The sequence below is a fragment of the Prenolepis imparis genome, unplaced genomic scaffold (genome assembly GCF_030444845.1).
Source record: "Prenolepis imparis isolate NDT839.2.m4 unplaced genomic scaffold, iyPreImpa1.0 SCAF_7, whole genome shotgun sequence".
In the NCBI taxonomy this organism is placed as follows: Eukaryota; Metazoa; Arthropoda; class Insecta; order Hymenoptera; family Formicidae; genus Prenolepis; species Prenolepis imparis.
The window spans coordinates 16648552-16669361 of NW_028141165.1; the positions used below are offsets into that span (position 1 = coordinate 16648552).

Sequence of the window (20810 nt, forward strand, 5' to 3'; positions counted from 1 at the left end):
ATTTAAAAAGCTACCACAATTTACGATAACACATATCGTTTTATTTCATTCTATAATAGAAATAAAATCCAAAAAATATAAACTTTTCTTATCATCACATGAGCTGTCAAAATGCGTACAATTACAAAACGAGTCATTCTATCGCAAACAATGAAATTATTTAACGCAATTATTCTCTTAAAATAGCTAGCGCCGGTGGTAATTCACGCGAAAATTTTCATCTAATCTACTTGCTTACAACTAGATCGGGATTGCGACATGCCGTTGGCCGAGACGGATGCAAGACGCTATTATCGGCCGGAAATGCCGCTTCTCGAACGCGTTCGAGATCTGCACTGCCTTCCGCAACAATCCTCTTGAACTACACAGCTTCATGAACACGTCGGAACAAGCTTTCGTCGCCGTTTATACGAACGGAGGATGAAGAAGAAGAAATTCGCATCTTGATGGTAGACGCAGGGTTGTTCCAATCAAACATGTCTTTATCACGGATTGGAATTTTACACAGCGGCATTGCTGGCAACTCTCCTGTCGTATGTACAATTATTACTAGATCTGGCAAACGCTTCCGTGCATCTATGATCCGATTCCATCATTTCTTTCATTTGGATTCGATATTATGGTGGAAAACATATGTGGCGAACAATAAAGAATAATAAAAATCCAAAAATCCATACTAGAAGCGAGATGACATCATGTTTTTAGGTAGGATAACTCTGCTGATTCTACTTCGCAAGATTTTTCTCCTTAATGAACAATTATTACTGGTAGAGAAGACCGTCGTGATTAGAAACGACTGTCTGATCTTGACCCGCTACTCTGGCGCTGGCGATTCCTTTAGATCAGCGCATGAGTTCTCCAATAATAAACATAACGTTGCGACAACAAGCCGTCTATGCTCATCAAGTATTCTTTTGTTTATATTTTATTGCGCGTCACAGCATGGTCAATGACACCGCTGTGATTTCAGGGGTAACACCACTGTAAATTTTTTCAAAAATCGAAAATTTTTTTTTTGGCTTAAAACATACTTTAGACCTTCTAAAATGTGGGGCAAAAAGTCTCATACCGGAAAAAATTTTTTTTCCTTGAAATTTCGACCTATTTTCCGAGCGCGTCGGGCTACTCCGAAACGACTACCTAAGTCGGATACATACTTGCTGGGAAGGTACAGCCTTATGCTTTACCTTTTGATTTCTAACTTCTCCAGTGCCCTAAGATGTTGTTAGAAGGTGTTTGGGTTCAATCAGAAGCATTTCCAAACAAAAGTACGTTAGTATAGCGTCAGTATCTGTAGAAATGTTGGTTTTTTTTCTCGCTTGACATCAAAGTTTTTGTGTTTCGCACTAATTATTTCAACTAGTACTAGTTATTTTGTATTTCTGAGTGCTCTCGAAATAACAATGAGTGATAAAAGAGTGTATTTGAGCAAGAAAGGTACGAAAAAATCGTATCCAACGAAGAAAAAACACAGCACGCCGAGCAGTCTTTGACGGACGAGGCAAAAGAGGCACGTTCTAGCATCAAATCCTCAAGGAAAGAAAACGAGGATGAATATTTGAATTTAGGACAACTTTATGGTCCTGGGATTGCAGACTGATGGTAAAAAATTTTTATTGATAGAATTTTCCATATTTTCACGTCTAAAACTCATTTGTAAACTTTGAAAGCGTTTTTCTCGAAACACGATTTTTCAAAACGGCACGCAGCATAACTTAAACAATTTTGATCCTTTTCATTCCAAATTTTAACTACATCTTTAAAATTACATTTTAAAGAGAAGTACGTAGGGGATTTCCGATAAGTTCATTTAAACATTATTTATAAACAAATAAATGCCATTTTTTTCGACGAAAAATGAACGACTTCATTCAAACACTCGCCAATCGCTCAAAAATCAATATTTCTAAAATCCTCTACATAGTTCTCTAGCTATTATCATGAAGATTAAGTGGAATTTTTGTTTTTTGTTCCAGGTTGAAATCTGCACAAGCTACACTGCGTGCCGCAGAGCGCCTCAAATTCAACGTGCCTCGGGCGAATGGCTCTAGTGTCGCCATTTTTATTCATATTTGTATCATAATTTTTCTTTTTGTACTTAAATATAATGTTAATAACTCCACCAAATATTATTATTCTACTACCTTCCCTTCCTTGTCAAAAAAAATTACCAAAAAACGCCTTTTTTCGGGCGTCTACAGTGGTGTTACCCCTTCAATCACTATTGCAGCAGCAGACCAGAACACTGTCGATGAGTTGAAGAAAGCATTGGATGTCTGAGTCCGTATTGTTCAAACTTGAGGATACTAAAGTGAGCTTGTCGCAATGGCGAAGAATGCAGCCTTGCCAATACAAAATGTTTTTTCGTTTAAATCTATTCCAAAGCGAATTCTTCATATCGACAACAGGATCAAGCATGAGCTCCTTGTATATAACGAAAAATATTCCGTTATACTTTCGCTGGAATCATGTTTGACGACCTTGTGTATCGAAACGTGTCACAAGTGAACGCTGTATGGAGGGATTCAACTGAACCTCAGATTGTGACAACGCTGGATATCACAGAGGCAAATAGCCGTTAAGCGAGTCATTCACCAGTGTCTACACTGCCTGTGATGGCAGGCGGTTTCAACGCAGCAGTTGATGGATGATTTTCTTCACTCTTGAGTGACAACTGCGAAATTCTTCCTTCACGAACTATGCGAAGGTGATTAACCAAAGAATCACAAAAGGAGCCACAAGAGCTGCAAGATCATTGCCGTCTTCGTATGCCTGAGTACCAAAGCCGTGCCTTGAGGTTGTTTCAGATAACACGGCCGACGCCTTCGTGGCCGTATAAAAACAGTCTATATCCCACAGAAATATGTGCCAAACAATTTACAGCGATGCACAAGTTTTGTTGGTGCAGATGAACAGCTATAAGCCTTCTTTACTGCCGTTAGCCAGTAAGCATGCTACATCGCCGTCGAACACAACTAGTGGTATTTCAACCCGACGACGACACATTTCTGTGAGATATGGAAATCATTAAGACCAAGACACACCTCGACGAGTGCTGGGTCATTCTCATCTTTGAGATGTCTAAACTCCTCGCTCAAATTAAAGCGTACCTAAATTCAAGACCGCTTCAAGCTGTTTGAGACGATGTTTCGGACGATACAATCACCTGACGCTTGGTCATTTCTTAATTTGCACTGAATGCCATATCCAAATCATTGCAACTTGAGAGGACAAACAATCGCTTGATTCATTGGAAATTGCTGCAACGTCTGCGAGATTACTTCTGTGAACGTTGGTCTGCGGAATATCTTCATATGCTGAACTACTGGTTTAAATGGTGGAAGAGAATTTCGCGTGATAATCATTTTTTGGTGCAGAAGGCTATAAAAACAAACCAAGAAACTCAGAATGCAAGAGAAAAATTAATCAGTCACGAGGTATTTGCGATCAAAAGGAAGTAATTAACGTACATGGAGCACGCTGATTAATCCGCGAATCCATGATGTTAGAGCATGCACTACTGTGCCGTGGACTGATGTAATGCCGTTACTGCGTAATGAATGAGACAAATAATCCGTGAATATGCGTTCTTTATTCTCACGTGTACATTAACTAACTAGACTGACTGTCGTAATAATACGGAAGAAAAAAAATGCGCTCACACGCCATCTGTACGCGCGAAGCACGCACGTAGGCCATCTATAGGACGCGCGTATAGGCATGAAGCCCGAGTATTAACACATGAATTTGCACGGTATACTGTGATCGTGAATTCTGCGTATGTTTAACGTTGCGTAAGAATATATCCACACAAACTATGCAAGTTTGTATAAACATATACATAAGAAAATTGATTGGTCCATAAACGTATAAGAAGATAAACTAATCGAATTTTTTATACATACGCTTATACACCTATGCATGTTTGTGTGGATATACTCTAATGCTTGAATTTTTGGATTACACGTGCGGCTTTGATCCTTTAGAATTGCATAAGAATCAGAGAGAGAGAGACTTTTATATATATTATCTCTCTCTCTCTCTCTCTCTCTCTCTCTCTCTCTCTCTCTCTCTCTCTCTCTCTCTCTCTCTCTCTCTCTCTCTCTCTCTCTCTCTCTCTCTCTCCCTCTCCCTCTCCCTCTCCCTCTCCCTCTCCCTCTCCCTCTCCCTCTCCCTCTCCCTCTCCCTCTCCCTCTCCCTCTCCCTCTCCCTCTCCCTCTCCCTCTCCCTCTCCCTCTCCCTCTCCCTCTCCCTCTCCCTCTCCCTCTCCCTCTCCCTCTCCCTCTCCCTCTCCCTCTCCCTCTCCCTCTCCCTCTCCCTCTCCCTCTCCCTCCCTCTCTCTCTCTCTCTCTCTCTCTCTCTCTCTCTCTCTTTCTCTCTCTCTCTCTCTCATGTAAAATGTTCACAGAAAATATGTACAAAAGTATGTACAGAATTTTATTTTACACATGTGCATATTATAAACGTATCTGTGCACATACACATAACATGTAAAATAATTCTAACCTCACTGAGGTTCTATAACCTCACATCCATCTAGAATGTGCGGAAAAAAGTTTTTAAATATATTTTTATAAAAGTCAAGTGTCATGGTTGTCAAATGTATATGTACGACAGCACTATTTGCATGTAGGGGAGCAATATAAACAAAAATTAAAAAAAATTAAAAAATTATTTTTTACGTAAGTATTATGCACATGCGCAGATAAATGACTCGGCGCTCTATATCATTTATATTATATATGTTATTTATATAAGAAGTCAGCCGTCTTGTACATAAGCAGTTAGCAGTCTAATAATATAGAAGTCTGTAGTAAAAGGATCACGAAATATCTATAATCGATGCTATTCCATGATTCACTGAAATACCAAGATCTTCGATGCACGTGTCGAATTAATCGATTAATTGTCTCTCTCTTGATCGAACAACTCGGTCTCACAATTAATGCTCTTTTTAATAGTGCCAAATATTTAACAAAATAAAATTAAAATTTTCCGTCTTACATAGATTACGAAATCTTACAGTTATTAAAACTTACACAGTTAAACGTAAAAAATTAAACGTAATATGTAAATGCAAATAAATAACTTATATTTATACTAATTTACAATAACATTATAAAATATTATATTGTAGAATTTTACTTTGATTTAAACTTTACTGAGGTATATCTTTATTATTAAAAAAATTAAATCTTTTAATATTTAAAAAATATACGACGCACGTGCGTATTTCTACACACACGATATTGATATTACATCGTTAGCTTTCTCATAAACTCGTAAAACTTAAATTAATCATTTTGCGAAATAAACGTATATTGGAAACATCCTTTGACGTATACAATCTTACGAGATGCGAAAAAACGATTTTCGTTCAAACTTTTCTTCGACATTTATCCATCATATCCAATGTTCAATTCAAGAGATTTTTATTTTATTACAACAGCACAATTTATTATAGTAACACACACAAGATGCATATCAATGCTTGCAATGTGATACGAGTGAAAAAAAGAAGAAAAAAAGAAGAAGGCGCGAAAGAGTTGCTATGATGATAATATTTTATTAAAAATGAAGAAATATATAATCGATTTTCGCGAGGAGTTACCTAACCGTGTGGTCTGGAAGATTATTCTAGCGACACGCTTTCCCCGAAATTAGTAATAATTGATCTTATATCGGGAATCGTCATCGTGCAACGCTATCATAGACTTGTTAATCAAAGAAAGTTATCATAAGAATCTCAGCGTTATACTCTTTCATCAGGATCGCAGACAATGCGAAATATCTCTCAACGCGAGTAGTACATAGTAGATTATAGTAGATTTTTTTAAAATTTGCGCTATCACGCTCAAGTTCGCCATTTCACGCGCCAAGTATATGATTTAAAATTTTTAGCACAACTATGGTGCCATCTTACTGATATTTATTGCTTGATCTGAAAAAATCGATTCCAGACTAATATCGATTTAGCACATACATCTTTCCCGACGATATGCAGCCATTATGCTTAAATTCCACATTTAAAAAGATAGTACTTGTACACGTATCTTGTCAGTCGCGCAATTTTGACATAATGTTAATGAGAAGAGACGATAACAAAGATACATCTACACTGTTGAAGAATTCATTATAGCAGCGTGATAAAGATCGCAAGGTGTTCCATTGGTGAAAAAACGCGTGTCTAAAAAATGCTATGTTATCTCAAATAAAATCAAAGATGTCATTCTTACGTATCACCGATAATAAACTCATAAAGTATTTAAGAATGCATTTTTAACACTTTCAAGGATAACGTACCACTCGAGTGTAACTATAGGAAACGTTATCGAATCTTCATGAATCCTTTCCTCTTCATCCTTCTGCAAAGGATTACGATACCTCTAGATCTCCATCTTCTGTTCCATCAACCATAACGCTTGGCGACTCATTTATTTCTTTCCTCGTACTTCTCGATAACCAAGGGGAATTTCTTCATAATATCGAAATTATCGGCGACGAATCCTCTAGGGATAAATCAGGATCAGTCAGCAAACAGAATTAACTTATGAGCAGTATAAAAAAAGGATAATTAACCAATTCCCTGGAATCAGAGATATACCCGAGGGTATATTTACAATAGGTCCAGGCCCTGTAGATCACGAGGCTCTGCAGATCTCTAATAAATAGTCATCCTGATGACGTGATCCCATGGTACTGTTACGTCCTATGCACTCCGCGATTCTTTTCTTTTCTACGATTAGAGCAAAGTTTGTTGTTAGAAAAATAAAAGAAAGTAAAGAGGAAATAATAAACGGAGCGGCATATACAAACAAAAACATGCCAAGCGAAACGGCACTGCCGCATCTACAATTAAAACGACTATTGCCAGTCAACGAATATCCGGCCTTAGATATAAAAAAAAATGAAAAAGGGCAAGCTATTTACGCTGAAGTTCAGCGAGAACACAACGCCAGTTTCCTTCCCCTCTTTTTTCCCATAAAAAAACCTCGAATTATTCCCTGCAGCTCAAGGAATAATAATAATGAAAAAGAGGGAAATTTGTTTTTTTTCTCTTTCTTTTTTTCTCTTCTCTTTTTTGCTCTGCATCTTTAAGCTAATACTGAAGACATAAATTCTACGCTAAAACAATTTCACATTTTTTTTGTAGAAAAATAGAAATAGATTAAAAGCGATTAACACTGAAGGGCTAACAAGATCGCGATTAAAAGTAACCATATATAATCAGAGTAATCTCGTTTCTATTATTCTGGGTACAGTTAACAAATAGCGAGAAAAGCCTACAGGATTTACAAAAAAAATTGGACTTCCGAATGGCCAGAAGGACGAAATACTTACATATATAGCCTGATGATGTGAAGGAAGAAGAAGAGATAAGGAAGGAATTTGTGGAGGAGAGGTTGGGTCAAAAAATTCAATAAGGGAATGAAGATGGTTAAAATATGCCTTGAAAATTTTGGTTGCACAATCTGACACCCAACAAGTGACATATTTTATCTAGAGGATCGGTTCCACGAATTGTCATGGCAAAATATTGTCTGTGACCTAGCCTATACGAGCTCAGGACGAACCAACATATGGCCCGAAAGAACTAAGCAAACTCCTTGCTGAAGACCGAGAAGAATGAATTAACATACTTCATCCTTTTAGAAGAGGCGTTACTTTAGTCAAACTTCTAATACAAGGAGAGAACTATGAACAATCGTACATTCTGCGCGACATATTGGTGCAACTTGAACGCAATTAAGTACGAAAGTAACAATGGATATATTTCTAGCGGTATGAAGGGGAAGAGAAGAAAAAGAAAAATCCTTTTTAGTTACTAATATCATATTGAGCCCAGGATAATATAAACCACTTGAGAAAATATTATATATCATAGTGTTATGTCCTATAGGGTTCTTTTCTTTCGCTAGACATAAAGCGAAATTCACAGATAGACCTATGCTCTGACAGACAAAGGATGTACCCAAAAATAGTCCGTGTTACGTCCGGAGCGCAGTCGCGGCGTGAAATTCGCGAGAAATGATTATCGCGGTCCACGTGTTCGGACTATCGCGCTGAACAACGTCGTATTTCGGAAAACTTTTCCGGGGATACCCACGACGAAGGGTGTTCCGCTAAGGCTACACGCAACGGTTCAATGTCTTGCGGAGTGGAGGGTGTCGCCTTAAGATTCGTATGAGGGAGTTGCAAATGTTACTCAGGAGTATGGGGATATTATCTAATATAATCCTGAAAACGTTCGAGGGAATCATCGACGGAGTGAAAAATTGTAATTACGATGTTACCATCGGTGTCGATACGAAAGGTTTCTTCGCCGTTGATGTACCGTAGGTAAGCGATCTGACAACGGTAACAGTGGAGTTGAGGGTCCCGAGTTACCGACAGTCGATGGAAGTTACACGCTGAGCAAAGTATTCCGGTTGGTAAGTTACCGATTACGAGCAAATGTTTGGCAATGTTCAACCATTTGTTCGAGCAGTACCGCGTAAGCGCATATGGCAATCTACGCAAAGGGCGGCATTTGTTTCTTTATTAATAAACCCGACTGATATTTGGCAGTAAGGAGTTCCCTGTTCAATAGGCTCTTCTTCCTCTTCGGGAAGAGGCAAGATGTACGGAGCGGTGAGATACTGAGGCCTTATTGGGCACATGGGTGAATTATTTAAATAAATGGAATTAAATAAATGAATAAAACGTTCGCGTTATTTTATTCGGAATTCTAGAATATTCATTGAGTGTGCTACGTTAGCTTAGTTTGCAAAAGAGAAATCGTCGAGACCCCTTTTTTTTTATCAAGGGTCTAAGGGTCAGTTTTATGACCCTAGGCAAAAACAGAGTTTCACTTTTATGGCCCTTGGAAAACGCAGTTTTCCAAGAGTCTTTACGAATATTCTAGAGACCACGTGTAAAGTTATATTTCAAATTTCGTAGAAAATATTAATTTTAAATATGTTTAAACAATAATTATACATGCACGTATGTGTTTGAAATTATTTCGATAATTTGGCTATTTGTGACGGCAAATAGTCTTATCCCTTAGTACTAGAATCTTAGCGTTGAATTTTATTATTTATTTCAATTGTTTATAATTGTTGAGACTTACCTTAGTTGATCTCTAGGGGGTGGACAGTGGTTCCCCGATGCTCTGGAATAGGCGCGTCGTAATGGGTGTGCGGGATGTCCGCCCTGATTTGCAAGTACCGAGTGCGACGAGGATCGTTGTCCGGGATGTCGTCTCTCGGAATACGAGGGTTCTCGATTTCGATTGGAGTCAATTGCACTGGCCACTTTCTCAGTTTAATGTCTTTATTATTAACAGCGAACGGCGCGGTTCCGTCAAATAAATTATCGTACTCCGAGTCGTTATGATAGTAGGTGCCGATGAGATTTGAATATTCACTCGATGATGCTGGACATGGCGTGTCTTAGGCATAATGATTTATAATATAAAACATTCTGAATATTGCGTCACTTTTACAATAAGTCGACGTGCGGCGGTCCTCACTGTCGGTTATTGTTCCAGTGCGTAACTACGAGCGGTTCGTCCTCTCAAAGTAGTCACAGCAGAATTCAGAAATTATAAGAAAAGTGAAATCGTGCGGCAGCGACGAGCGGTTCGTCCTCTCTAAGTCGCAGCTTGGATTCCACTAAGAAAATTATTTATATAATAGATTTTCACTACACGTGCAGATTGGAAGAACTCGTTTTAGAATATTTTAGAAATACTAAAATCGTAATATTAGAATAGTAATAATATTAAAGCAAAATATTATATTGGAAACGCGTGAAATTGGAATTGGAATTGTTTAAAATAAATGTGGAGAATTATTATAAATGAACACACACTTTTATTCTAAATTAACACTACACGATACAAAGTTAACTAAAGTTAAAGTTTTAATACTAGAGTTAGGACTTATAATATTAGAGTTAGAATGTTAGAATTGAATTAGATTTAGAATTAGGAGAGCGTTCAAGGTATGACTGCTCTGGTCGGAGTCGCGATGTGATCTGCCGGATTTTGGGACCGCTCTGAGGTCCTTCGTTTTCGGTGGCTTGGCGCTGCGGCGGCCCGAGAGTGGGAGACGCTCGGTGTCGTTTCCCCATAGTGGGAAGTTCCTAGACGTTACGCAGCGCCTCTCTTAGTCACTAGGCTGAGTTAGGCATCATGGCCGGCACTGGCGCGCTTTTCAAACAGCGCTTAGAGGACTTAGAATTTATTTCATGTGAAAGTAAAAATTTTATGTGACCGGACGTGACATCCGATTATAAAAGTAAAGAATATATACGAAACTCGAGAAATAAATATCGATCCATAAATTTTAAGTCTGTAACTTGTTATGCTCTAAGAATCTAAACTATAGTTGACAGTTCTTTAAATAAAATCTATACTCAAAATAATAAAATAACAAAATAATAAAATTTTAGAATTTGTTGTAATTGAATACAATTGATATTTTATTACCCCTTCGAGTTTATTCAATAGTACCATTTTTTGAGCTCGAGCCCAGACAAGTGCAAATTCCGCGTTCATTTTTCTGTCATATCATTTAGTGGAAATATACTTTGGAACAGACTTAAATTTCGGTAATTGATTATAGAATTCTTGAATACATTCGTGACGACAAACGCTCGATGAGGCGTCTCCTTTGACTTAAAAATTATTAGTATTGGTCGAGGCTTTTGTTTAAAGCCTTAAGTTTCAACCAATAAAGAATTTGTTGTAATTGAATACAGTTGATATTTTATTATCCTCTCGAGTTTATTCAATAGTACCACATGATTCAGTGTGACATCCCTCGAGCAGGCAGACTTTATTCAACATTTTGGGCGCATATTCAATCTCACTTGCAATCTTATTCAAAAATTTCGGACTCACGCTCAATCTCGAATAGACTTAGATCTATCAGATTGCGACATTAGCCATTCGTGTGGTGTGTAAGAAGATAGTTCAAAGCGAGACACAATAGTGCACAATAGTAAGCTTCTTAACAAAATTATAAATATATAAATATTTGTATATATTATATTTCTATTAGATATATACATACACTACGCAAAACAATTAGGGAAGCGCTTTAAAACCTGCAAAATTTGATGATTTTTAAGAATCCATATCTCAACTTAGGGAGATCGTAGGACAATGTTTCTGGGTGCATTTTAATGGGTGAAGCCTCGATTTTAAAATAGGTAAGATTGCATTATTCGTCTCATCAAACAGTTTTTCTTGTGAAAATCAGCTCGTGAAAAAATTCTGGGAATTTCATGATTTTGTAGCCGTCCATGGAAAAAGCAGAGATGGAACCATAAATGCCATCACATTGGTTTTGAAGTGGGAAACCTCCCCTTTAAAATGTCGCAAGAAACATTGTTCTACCATTTCTAGAAGCCGAGCTATCGGGTTTTATAATCATTCCTGTATTTTGCAAGATTTTTAGTAGTACCACCGGTATTCACGTTATCCGATGTACATCACGAGGAAGTTGCTCTGTCGGATTTTGCACATCATGTGCATGATGTATGTGTGCGTCAATGTTAAGTGTGATGCGTGTATATGTGTGACTTGTGTGAAATCGAATGTTTCTTGTTTTTCAACATATGTAGATCAGTTAGTGTTAAATGCCTGAATGAGAGTTATTTGTGTGTTGTGTGTGTGTGTGTGTGTATGTACACGCACCGGCAGGAATGGTGTCCGGCGTTAGATGTGTACGAATACGTGTATGACAGCCGAAAATCATACGCACACATACGTAACGCGACACGCGTGTACACAGAAATAACTCACATTCAGGCATTTAACACTGACTAATCTACATATGTATGTTGGAAAACAAGAAACAATCGATTTCACGCAAGTCACACATATACACGCATCACACTTAACATTAACGTACATACATGATGTACAAAATCCGACCGAGCAATTTCCTCATGATGTACATCGGATAACGTGAATGCCGGTGACATTATTAAAAATCTTGCAAAATACAGGGGTGATTATGAGACCCGATAACTCAGCTCCTAGGTACGATAGAGCAATGTTTCTTGCGACATTTTAAAAGGAAGGTTTCCCACTTCAAAGCCAATGTAGTAGCATTTATGATTCTATCCCTGCTTTTTCCATGGACGACTACAAAGTCATGATTTTCCAGAATTTTTTCACGATCTGATTTTGGGCCTCACAAAAAAAACAGTTCGATGAGACGAATAATGCAACCTTACCTACTTTAAGTAGAGGCTTCACCCATTAAAATGCGCCCAGAAATATTGTCCTACGATAGTAGTGATAGTATGAGAGTTCTAACCCAGTTTAGGTCATTCACCCCGTTCCGCGGGCGCAGGGGAATGACGTCACGCGGGGAGGGGGAATCGTCCGCGATGTACCGCGAGGGGTCCGCGGGGAGGGGGGAGCGTCCGCGATGTACCGCGAGGGGTCCGCGGGGAGGGGGGAGCGTCCGCGATGTACCGCGAGGGGTCCGTGGGGAGGGGGGAGCGTCCGCGATGTACCGCGAGGGGTCCGCGGGGAGGGGGAGCGTCCGCGATTTTGGTGCCGGGTCCGCGGGGAGGGGGGAAGCGTCCGCGATTTTGGAGCCGGGTCCGCGAGGGGTCCGCGGGGAGAGAGGAACCCGCGAAAGACCGCGTGAAGCTTTATGGGTGAGGGGTCCGCGCGGAGAGAGGAACGCGAAGGAGAGCGCGAGGCACACGTGAGAGAGATGTCGCGAGAGAGACGTTCGCGAAAGAGAGATAGCGGTCGCAAGATGATGCTGCGAAGGAGAGCGCGAGGTGTTGCAGCGAGGTGTATATGCAAGAGCGAGAGAGATAGCGGTCGCGAGATAGTGCGAGGTAGCGCAGCGACAAGATGACGCGAGGCGTTCGCGAAGGAGAGCGCGAGAGGCGTACGCGAGAGAGATGACGCAAGCGAGGCGTCAATATGCAAGAGCGAGAGAGAGAGATGTTGCGTGATGACGCGGCGAAGGAGAGCGCGAGAGCTGATGCAGCGAAGGAGAAGCGAAGAGAGAGGCGTTCGTAAGAGAGAATTTTTTTTAATTAATATTTTTTTTCTTTTAATATTTCTTTTTTTTTTTTTTTAATATTTTTTTTAATTAATAAAATTTTAATAGGAGGAAAGGAGAGAGGACCTATTCTAAAATAAATACATTTATTTAATATTTAAAATAATGTCAGTTTATCAATAAAAATTTATTTATTACAAGAATCATAAAAAACATCATTTACAGCACATGTTAATATTTCACAATCTATGAGTGATTCGCTATCGTACGCATCACTTTCGCGTATCGCTTTTACAGCATCACATACATTAGTAATATTATTGCGTTGTAAAATAGTTGCAAATTGTTTAAATTTTTCATTCACAAGATGAGTATTTTCACATAGCCAGAAATACACATGATCTATACATTTTTCAAACTCAAATAAATGTAATAGAGTCGAAGGCTTCATATATAAAAAATTATTGGATAATGTTAATTTTACAATTTTTGAATCCGATATTTTAACAATTTCTATTGTTAGATCTCGAATCCATAATGGAGTTTGAGATGATTGTAAAAATCGTTCAATGTCCACACGTTTCCGCATTAGTGATATCCATGTTTCAATAGGCAATATTATGTGGTTGCCTCGATTATCACCAAGAGCTAATTCCACATATGATACAGCTCTAACGCTGATTCCTATTTCCAAATATTTATAGGATGTTGCGGTTAGAGCATATCTTCGCCCAAGTATACGAGTCGCACGTTGAATGCTATAAAAATAATTAAAACAATATTTCAAAAATTATTTAAAAATCATTATTTAAAAATCATTATTTGACAAAAAGAATTGAAACTTACTTGTTACTTGTATTCTTAGGAATTTCTTGTATTGGAAGGTAATAATTCATGCTGCTTCCGGCGGAGTACATTTTTAAAAGAACCTTTCACATAAGTGATTGATACAATACTAAATCATTATTACAAGTTTTTATTGATACAAAGCAATGGGGTGGGGATTATTGCCGACGCAAAATTATTTTTAATCAATCATCAAAGCGCCGATGCACGGCTGCTATGACATCATCCTCAACGAAAAATTAGATGTAAAATAATGTAATATATCCAAAATTTCAAGGCCGATGCACGGCTGCTATGACATCATCCGTACGTGACAAAATCACCAATTTTCGATGTACGGCTGCTATGACATCATCCTCAACGAAATATTAGATGTAAAATAATGCAACATATCCAAATTTCATGGCCGATGCACGGCCGCTATCATCTAGAGATGAATTTCACGAAGTGTGCAAAATAAATTTCAAACGTTAATACTATTGCGTAATCCATACATGACAAAATCACAATTATCTGATTTGCAAGATGTATCACGAGTGCCAATGTACTGTCGCTATCATCTTGACATGAATTTCACGAAATGTGCAAAAATCAATTTCAAGCGTTGATACTATTGCGTAATCCGTATGTGGCAAAATCACAATTATCCGATTTGCAAAAATGTAACACAATCGCCAATGTTTAACCGCTATGACATCATCCTCAGATGAATTATTAGATGTAAAATAATGCAACATATCCAAAATTTCAAGCGCCAATATACGGCTGCTATGATATCATCCCCAGGTGTTCAAAATGCAGCATATTCAAAATTTTCAAGCGCCAATGTATGGCCGCTCTCATCTTGAGATGAATCTCGCGAAATGTGCAAAAAATGTATCAATTTCAAGGTCGATGCAGCATTCGGTTGAAGAATATATTGTGTGGGAGCAGCAGTGTGACGAATACATCGAATCACTGGAAGAACAAAGTCGAATAAAACGTCCACGATTACCGATCGGAGTTCGACAATCGCTTGTCTCCCAAATCGCACGTCTCGAAGGGTTGAAGAATTCGGTACGCAGACGTTTTGTACACGCAGGTGCCGGAAGCAGTTCGCGAGACATCGGACTCATATGGCGAGAGATTGATACGGCGTTCGAGAGCCGCATCTTGACTGGTGCGGTGATAAACAGCAACCACATCGAACCTCGTCAATTTCTAGAGGAGGCCAAAGACATTGTGATCGGACACGTGCAAAAAGTGTTGCAAAAACACACTAGTGTGAAAGTGAACACTATGTTTAATGGTGAGTTTGTGTCGAGTGATAAACGCGCCAATAAAACTATCAATACGAAAAACGATGAAATCTTTCGCACCTCCGATTTGCGTGAATGGTACGAGCGCCGCATTATCGAGCCCACGCTAGCATCACTAGAAGAATTTCAGGAACGCGATAGTGGTTGGGCATTGTCGCGAATAATCAATTTAATTGTAAATATAAACAAGTATAATCCAATGCGCGCGGGATGCCATATTAAATTGCCGCGGGAGATTATGATGAAGAGAGCAGTGATTAACGTGAAATCAAAAGACACAGCATGTTTCGCGTGGGCTGTGGTCGCTGCACTGTATCCCGCTGAAAGACACGCGGATCACAAATCTTCGTATCCACATTACACAACAGTGCTGAATCTCCAGGACATTGAGTTTCCAGTGACTATTAATCAAATTAAAATGTTTGAAGTTCATAATAACATCTCAATCAACGTGTACAGCATCGAAGAAAAGAACATTGTCTCGATACGTCTCAGCGAGCAAAAGAAAGACAAGCATGTCAACCTACTTTACGTGGAAGATCACAACAGCGTAGGTCATTTCACGTGGATCAAGAATCTCTCCCGGCTCGTGAGCTCACAACTGAGCCAACATAATGGTCAAAAATATATCTGCGAGCGGTACGTATATTTAATTAAAAACGCAATATATAAAATATATATTATAAATTATATATGAAAAACAAAACTAATTATTTGTTTTTACAGATGCTTACACTATTTCCATTCGGAAGACAAGTTGCAAGCGCATGCCATCGACTGTCGCAAGATGAATGCCTGTGCTATCCGATTACCGAGCGATAAGGACAAGTGGCTCGCGTTCAACAATTTAAATCACAAAGAGCGACTTCCTTTTGTTGTATACGCCGACCTCGAATGTGTGCTGACAAAGATGGATAAGAAGGAAGAAGAAAAGAATTTATACCAACATCACCAAGTATTTAGTATAGCATATTATGTACATTGCTCATATGACGTTTCGTTATCCGAATATTATTCTCGTCGTAATGTAGATTGCGTTTCGTGGTTTTCCAAACAACTACAAAATTTAGCGATACGCGTAAAGAATATTTTAGCAACTAATGTCCCCATGGTAAATTTAACATCAGACGAGCGGGAAAAATTTCATAGCGCAACACATTGTCATATATGTGAGAAACCATTCATGCAAGATGACGATACACGCGTACGCGATCATTGCCATCTGACCGGGAGGTACAGAGGTCTCCCGCGCACTCAAATTGTAATCTAAATTATAAAAACTTTTTTTGTATTCCAATAGTATTTCATAATTTATCCGGTTACGACTCACATTTCATAATTAAGGAAATAGCTACAGCGTTCGAAGGGGGAATCGATTTACTTCCAATAACTAAAGAAAAATATATATTATTTACAAAAAATGTTCAATTTGCAGAAGACAAATCCAGAAATATTAAATTACGTTTCATCGATTCATATAAATTTCTCACAACAAGTCTCGACAAATTGGCATCTTTTTTGAATAAAGACAAACTCAAAATTTTACAATCGGAATTTCAAAATTTATCTACCGAAAATTTCAATTTATTAACACGGAAAGGTGTCTTTCCGTATGAATACATCAACTGTTTTGAAAGGTTGCATGATACGTGCCTAACCTAACCTAACCACCGCGCGAATCGTTTTATAGTTCCTTGACCGGCGACACTGTATCCGAGAACGATTACGCGCACGCCGAAAACGTATGGGAGCGGTTCTTCATTCGAACGCTGGGCGAATATAGCGATCTGTATTTAAAAACTGACGTCTTGTTATTAGCTGACATTTTTGAAAATTTCCGGGATAAATGTATCGAGAGTTATGGGCTCGACCCCGCGTATTACTATACTCTCCCCGGGTATATGTGGGATGCCATGTTAAAACATACAAATATTACGTTCGAATTGCTTACCGATATCGACATGGTTATGTTTATCGAACGGGGTATACGCGGCGGTCTAAGTCAATGTTCAAACAGATATGCACACGCTAATAACAAGTATATGCAGTCGTACGATTCATCGAAACCATCTTCGTATCTAATGTATTTCGATGTAAATAATTTGTATGGATGGGCAATGTGTCAACCATTGCCATATGCAGATTTTCGATGGGTCGATGACATGTCTAGTTTCAATTTATCATCTATCGCGCTCGATTCGCCTACAGGCTACATCCTTGAAGTAGATTTAGAATATCCACAATGTCTTCACGATGCGCACACTGACCTACCGTTTTGCCCGACACGCGACAAGCCACCAGGCAAGCGGGAAGATAAGCTGCTCGCGACATTATATGATAAAAAGCGTTACGTGATACACTACCGCAACCTGCAGCAATGTACGCGTCACGGTCTTCAAGTTACAAAAATACATCGCATATTACAATTCGCGCAATCTCCATGGCTTCGAAATTATATCGAACTTAATACACAATTTAGAATGCAAGCAAAATATGATTTCGAAAAAAATTTATACAAATTGATGAATAATGCAGTATTCGGCAAAACGATGGAAAATGTGCGTAATCATGTTGTAAAACTCATCACACAATGGGAAGGGAGATACGGTGCAGAGGCAATGATTGCGAAACCAAATTTTCACAGCAGAAGCATCTTTTCGGAAAATTTAATTGCCATAGAATTACACAAACTCGAGGTAAAATTTTATAAACCAATCTATGTCGGTATGTGCATACTCGACATTTCGAAGACATGTTTATACGAATTTCATCATGAATACATGTCACCACTGTATCGAAATAAATGTCGGGTAATGTACACCGACACAGACAGTCTTATATATCACATTGAGTGCGAAGACGTATATGAGAATATAAAGCGCGACGTAAGCAAATTTGATACGAGCGATTACACTGCGGACAATGCGTACGGTATACCGCTTGTGAATAAAAAGGTGCCAGGTCTAATGAAAGATGAAAATAACGGTACGATAATGACTGAATTTGTAGGACTTAGAGCAAAAATGTATGCATTACGAGTGGATGGTAAGAAAGATACCAAAAAAGTAAAAGGTGTCAAGAGTAACGTTGTCGCGAGAACGATAACGTTTGATGATTACACGCGGTGTTTGAATGAAGAGATTGAAATGATACGTAGTCAGTCATGTATAAGATCGAAATTGCATGAAGTATACACCATTCGCGAGACGAAAATTGCTCTAAGTCCTCACGATGACAAGCGGTATATCATACCTGAAACCACTGATACATTACCATGGGGACATTATAAAATATCATTGTAAATAATAAATATATATTTATTGTAAAATATGTATATTTTGTAAAAATATGTAAAATCTATATTATATGTATATTATATGTATATCATGTAAAATATAAAATTGTATTATTTATAAAATTATTAGATAAATATATTGTAAAATAAACAGTGTATAGATATTTTAAATAAATGTTTATAATACATTATTTTTATGAATCCATGAGTTATGAGATTTATCCAGTCCCAACCATTTCACATAAACATCATCGCCTTTTTTCCGTAAAACCTTTTCCACGAGATAGACGTCGGGATTTGCAACATGATGTAACTCGTTCTCGTAGAATCCTCCGGCGACGGAATTTCCGCGCAAATCTTCAAGTATATATGTCGCAGGATTAGTTTTCTGCACTTTGATAATTTTAAATATTTCGGTAGTCCAATTTGGCGTAAAACCTTTTTCGAAGACGGTCTTGAATTTACTCACGCGTACCTGACAGCCTACTTTGAATCTTGCCGGAGCAGCAATTTTTACGTTACTGTATACCGTATTTAAAAGTTTTTCGGCAATCTCCGGAGTAACATCGATAGGTTTCATGCCGATAGTGCGATGTTTTCGCGCATTGTACTCTGCAACGAGTCGGGACAGCGCGTCGATCCACTTGTAATTACCATTAAGTGTAAACATTTTCCACATATTGATCTTTAAAGTACGATTAAATCGTTTCACGACCGAGGCTTTCATAACAGAATACGTCGAGTAATGATTGATGTGTTTTTTTACGAGTTTCTGCACATTTGCATTGTAAAATTCTTTTCCTCTATCGGTTTGTACGTTTCTCGGACATCTCTTGCTATCTCGAATTATCTCGACGATAGCGTCAGCTGTTTCGCGTCCGCTCTTATTCTTGAGGGGCAGGGCCCATGCATACTTGCTCAACACATCGATGACGGTGAGTATGTAATTGTATCCTTTGTTGACTCTTGCATAAGGACGCATCTCGACCACGTCAGCTTGCCACAGGTCGTCGTATCCATGTACTATGACGCGTCTACGCGGAAAATTTCTTCTCGCTGGAGCGTGCAATTCCTCCATGAGTAGCTGCTTTTCAGAGGTGTTTGATCGAGGCATATTTGTAATAATGTGATATAATTTTCACGTACAGTTCTTTATGTATCTTTTGATGTAGTCTGCGTTACAGCCATTTTATCCAGCGTTAATAATAGCGCCTGCATATTCCTTTCAAGCCTGATTATTTTTTTCTCAATTTCTTTCTGTTGATCTCTCAAAAGCTTGACACTCGCTTCGACATATCGTTTGTTGGATGCATCATTATCATCGTTGCGCTACACGTCGTATCTTGTGCGACCTTGCGTCATAGCCGGAGGCTGTTAGACACAGAGTATTATCGCGCACGTAATTTCTTAGTAATCCATTCCATTGATAATATGAATTATTATTCGACGTTCCAAGTGATAATCCAAATTTATTAATCGACATTTCGATACCACTAATATTGACAGACTGACTCGTATCGTGGATGTATAACTTATTTTATAATAATACCAGCTTCGTAAAGTTCCTCGATAATCGATAATATTTCATTGCCGTGGGCGTTGTTGCCGGCTTGACGTGAAGCTTCGAGCAATCGCAGACGATCTACCAACTCGTTGGGATCATTCCAATGCACGTAATCAATCTTATTATTGTTTAAGATCATAGCACGCGGTATACCTTTTCCGGATTTTTTATCAGAGAATAATGGTGCGATTATATATTTATATTTGTATCCCTTGTTACCTAATACTGGATGATTCACATTACCATTTCGTCTGCGCATTTGTTCTTAATAATATATTTTTGTAGTTCTGCAAGTCATTTGCAGTATATATTTCATCGTCGGGAATTCTCTTGAAAACCAACTCGTAAAGACCTGCTGTTCAAACATATTTTGATCCATCGATAATTATATTATCATTTTTATCCACATCGAAATTTTTATTACCGAGCATCATTCCTTTGTCGATAAATTTAACACCGTATACGTAATCCATCTTGGAATTTTTATCTTGACTCAATATAGCTGTCGCATATTTTTGAGCAAGTGAACCCAGGTGATTTCGCAATGAATTTTGACCTTCAGATGTTTGTAATGAATGTTGAATTGATGTCACAAGCGATTCAGGTGAAGTCTAAAAAATTTCCTCGATAGATGTCTTATCATGCAATAATTGCCTTGGCTGTACATCTTGTATCGGAGTAGAAGTAGTTGCATCCAATAATTGTTGCATTCGCCTGCTTTTGATTCGCTTTGGAGTAGAAGTTATACCGCTCAATGATATATTTGATCGCTTTGTTTTAAACTC

General features: G+C 38.3%; 1 protein-coding gene across 1 annotated transcript; it reads left to right on the top strand.

The window, feature by feature from the left end:
* The first annotated feature begins 17892 nt into the window (after nt 1-17892).
* LOC145939080 (uncharacterized) lies at nt 17893-18468 on the top strand. The gene has a single exon (XM_083043157.1). The coding sequence runs from the start codon at nt 17893-17895 to the stop codon at nt 18466-18468; it is 576 nt and encodes a 191-aa protein (XP_082899283.1).
* Nucleotides 18469-20810: the final 2342 nt, after the last annotated feature.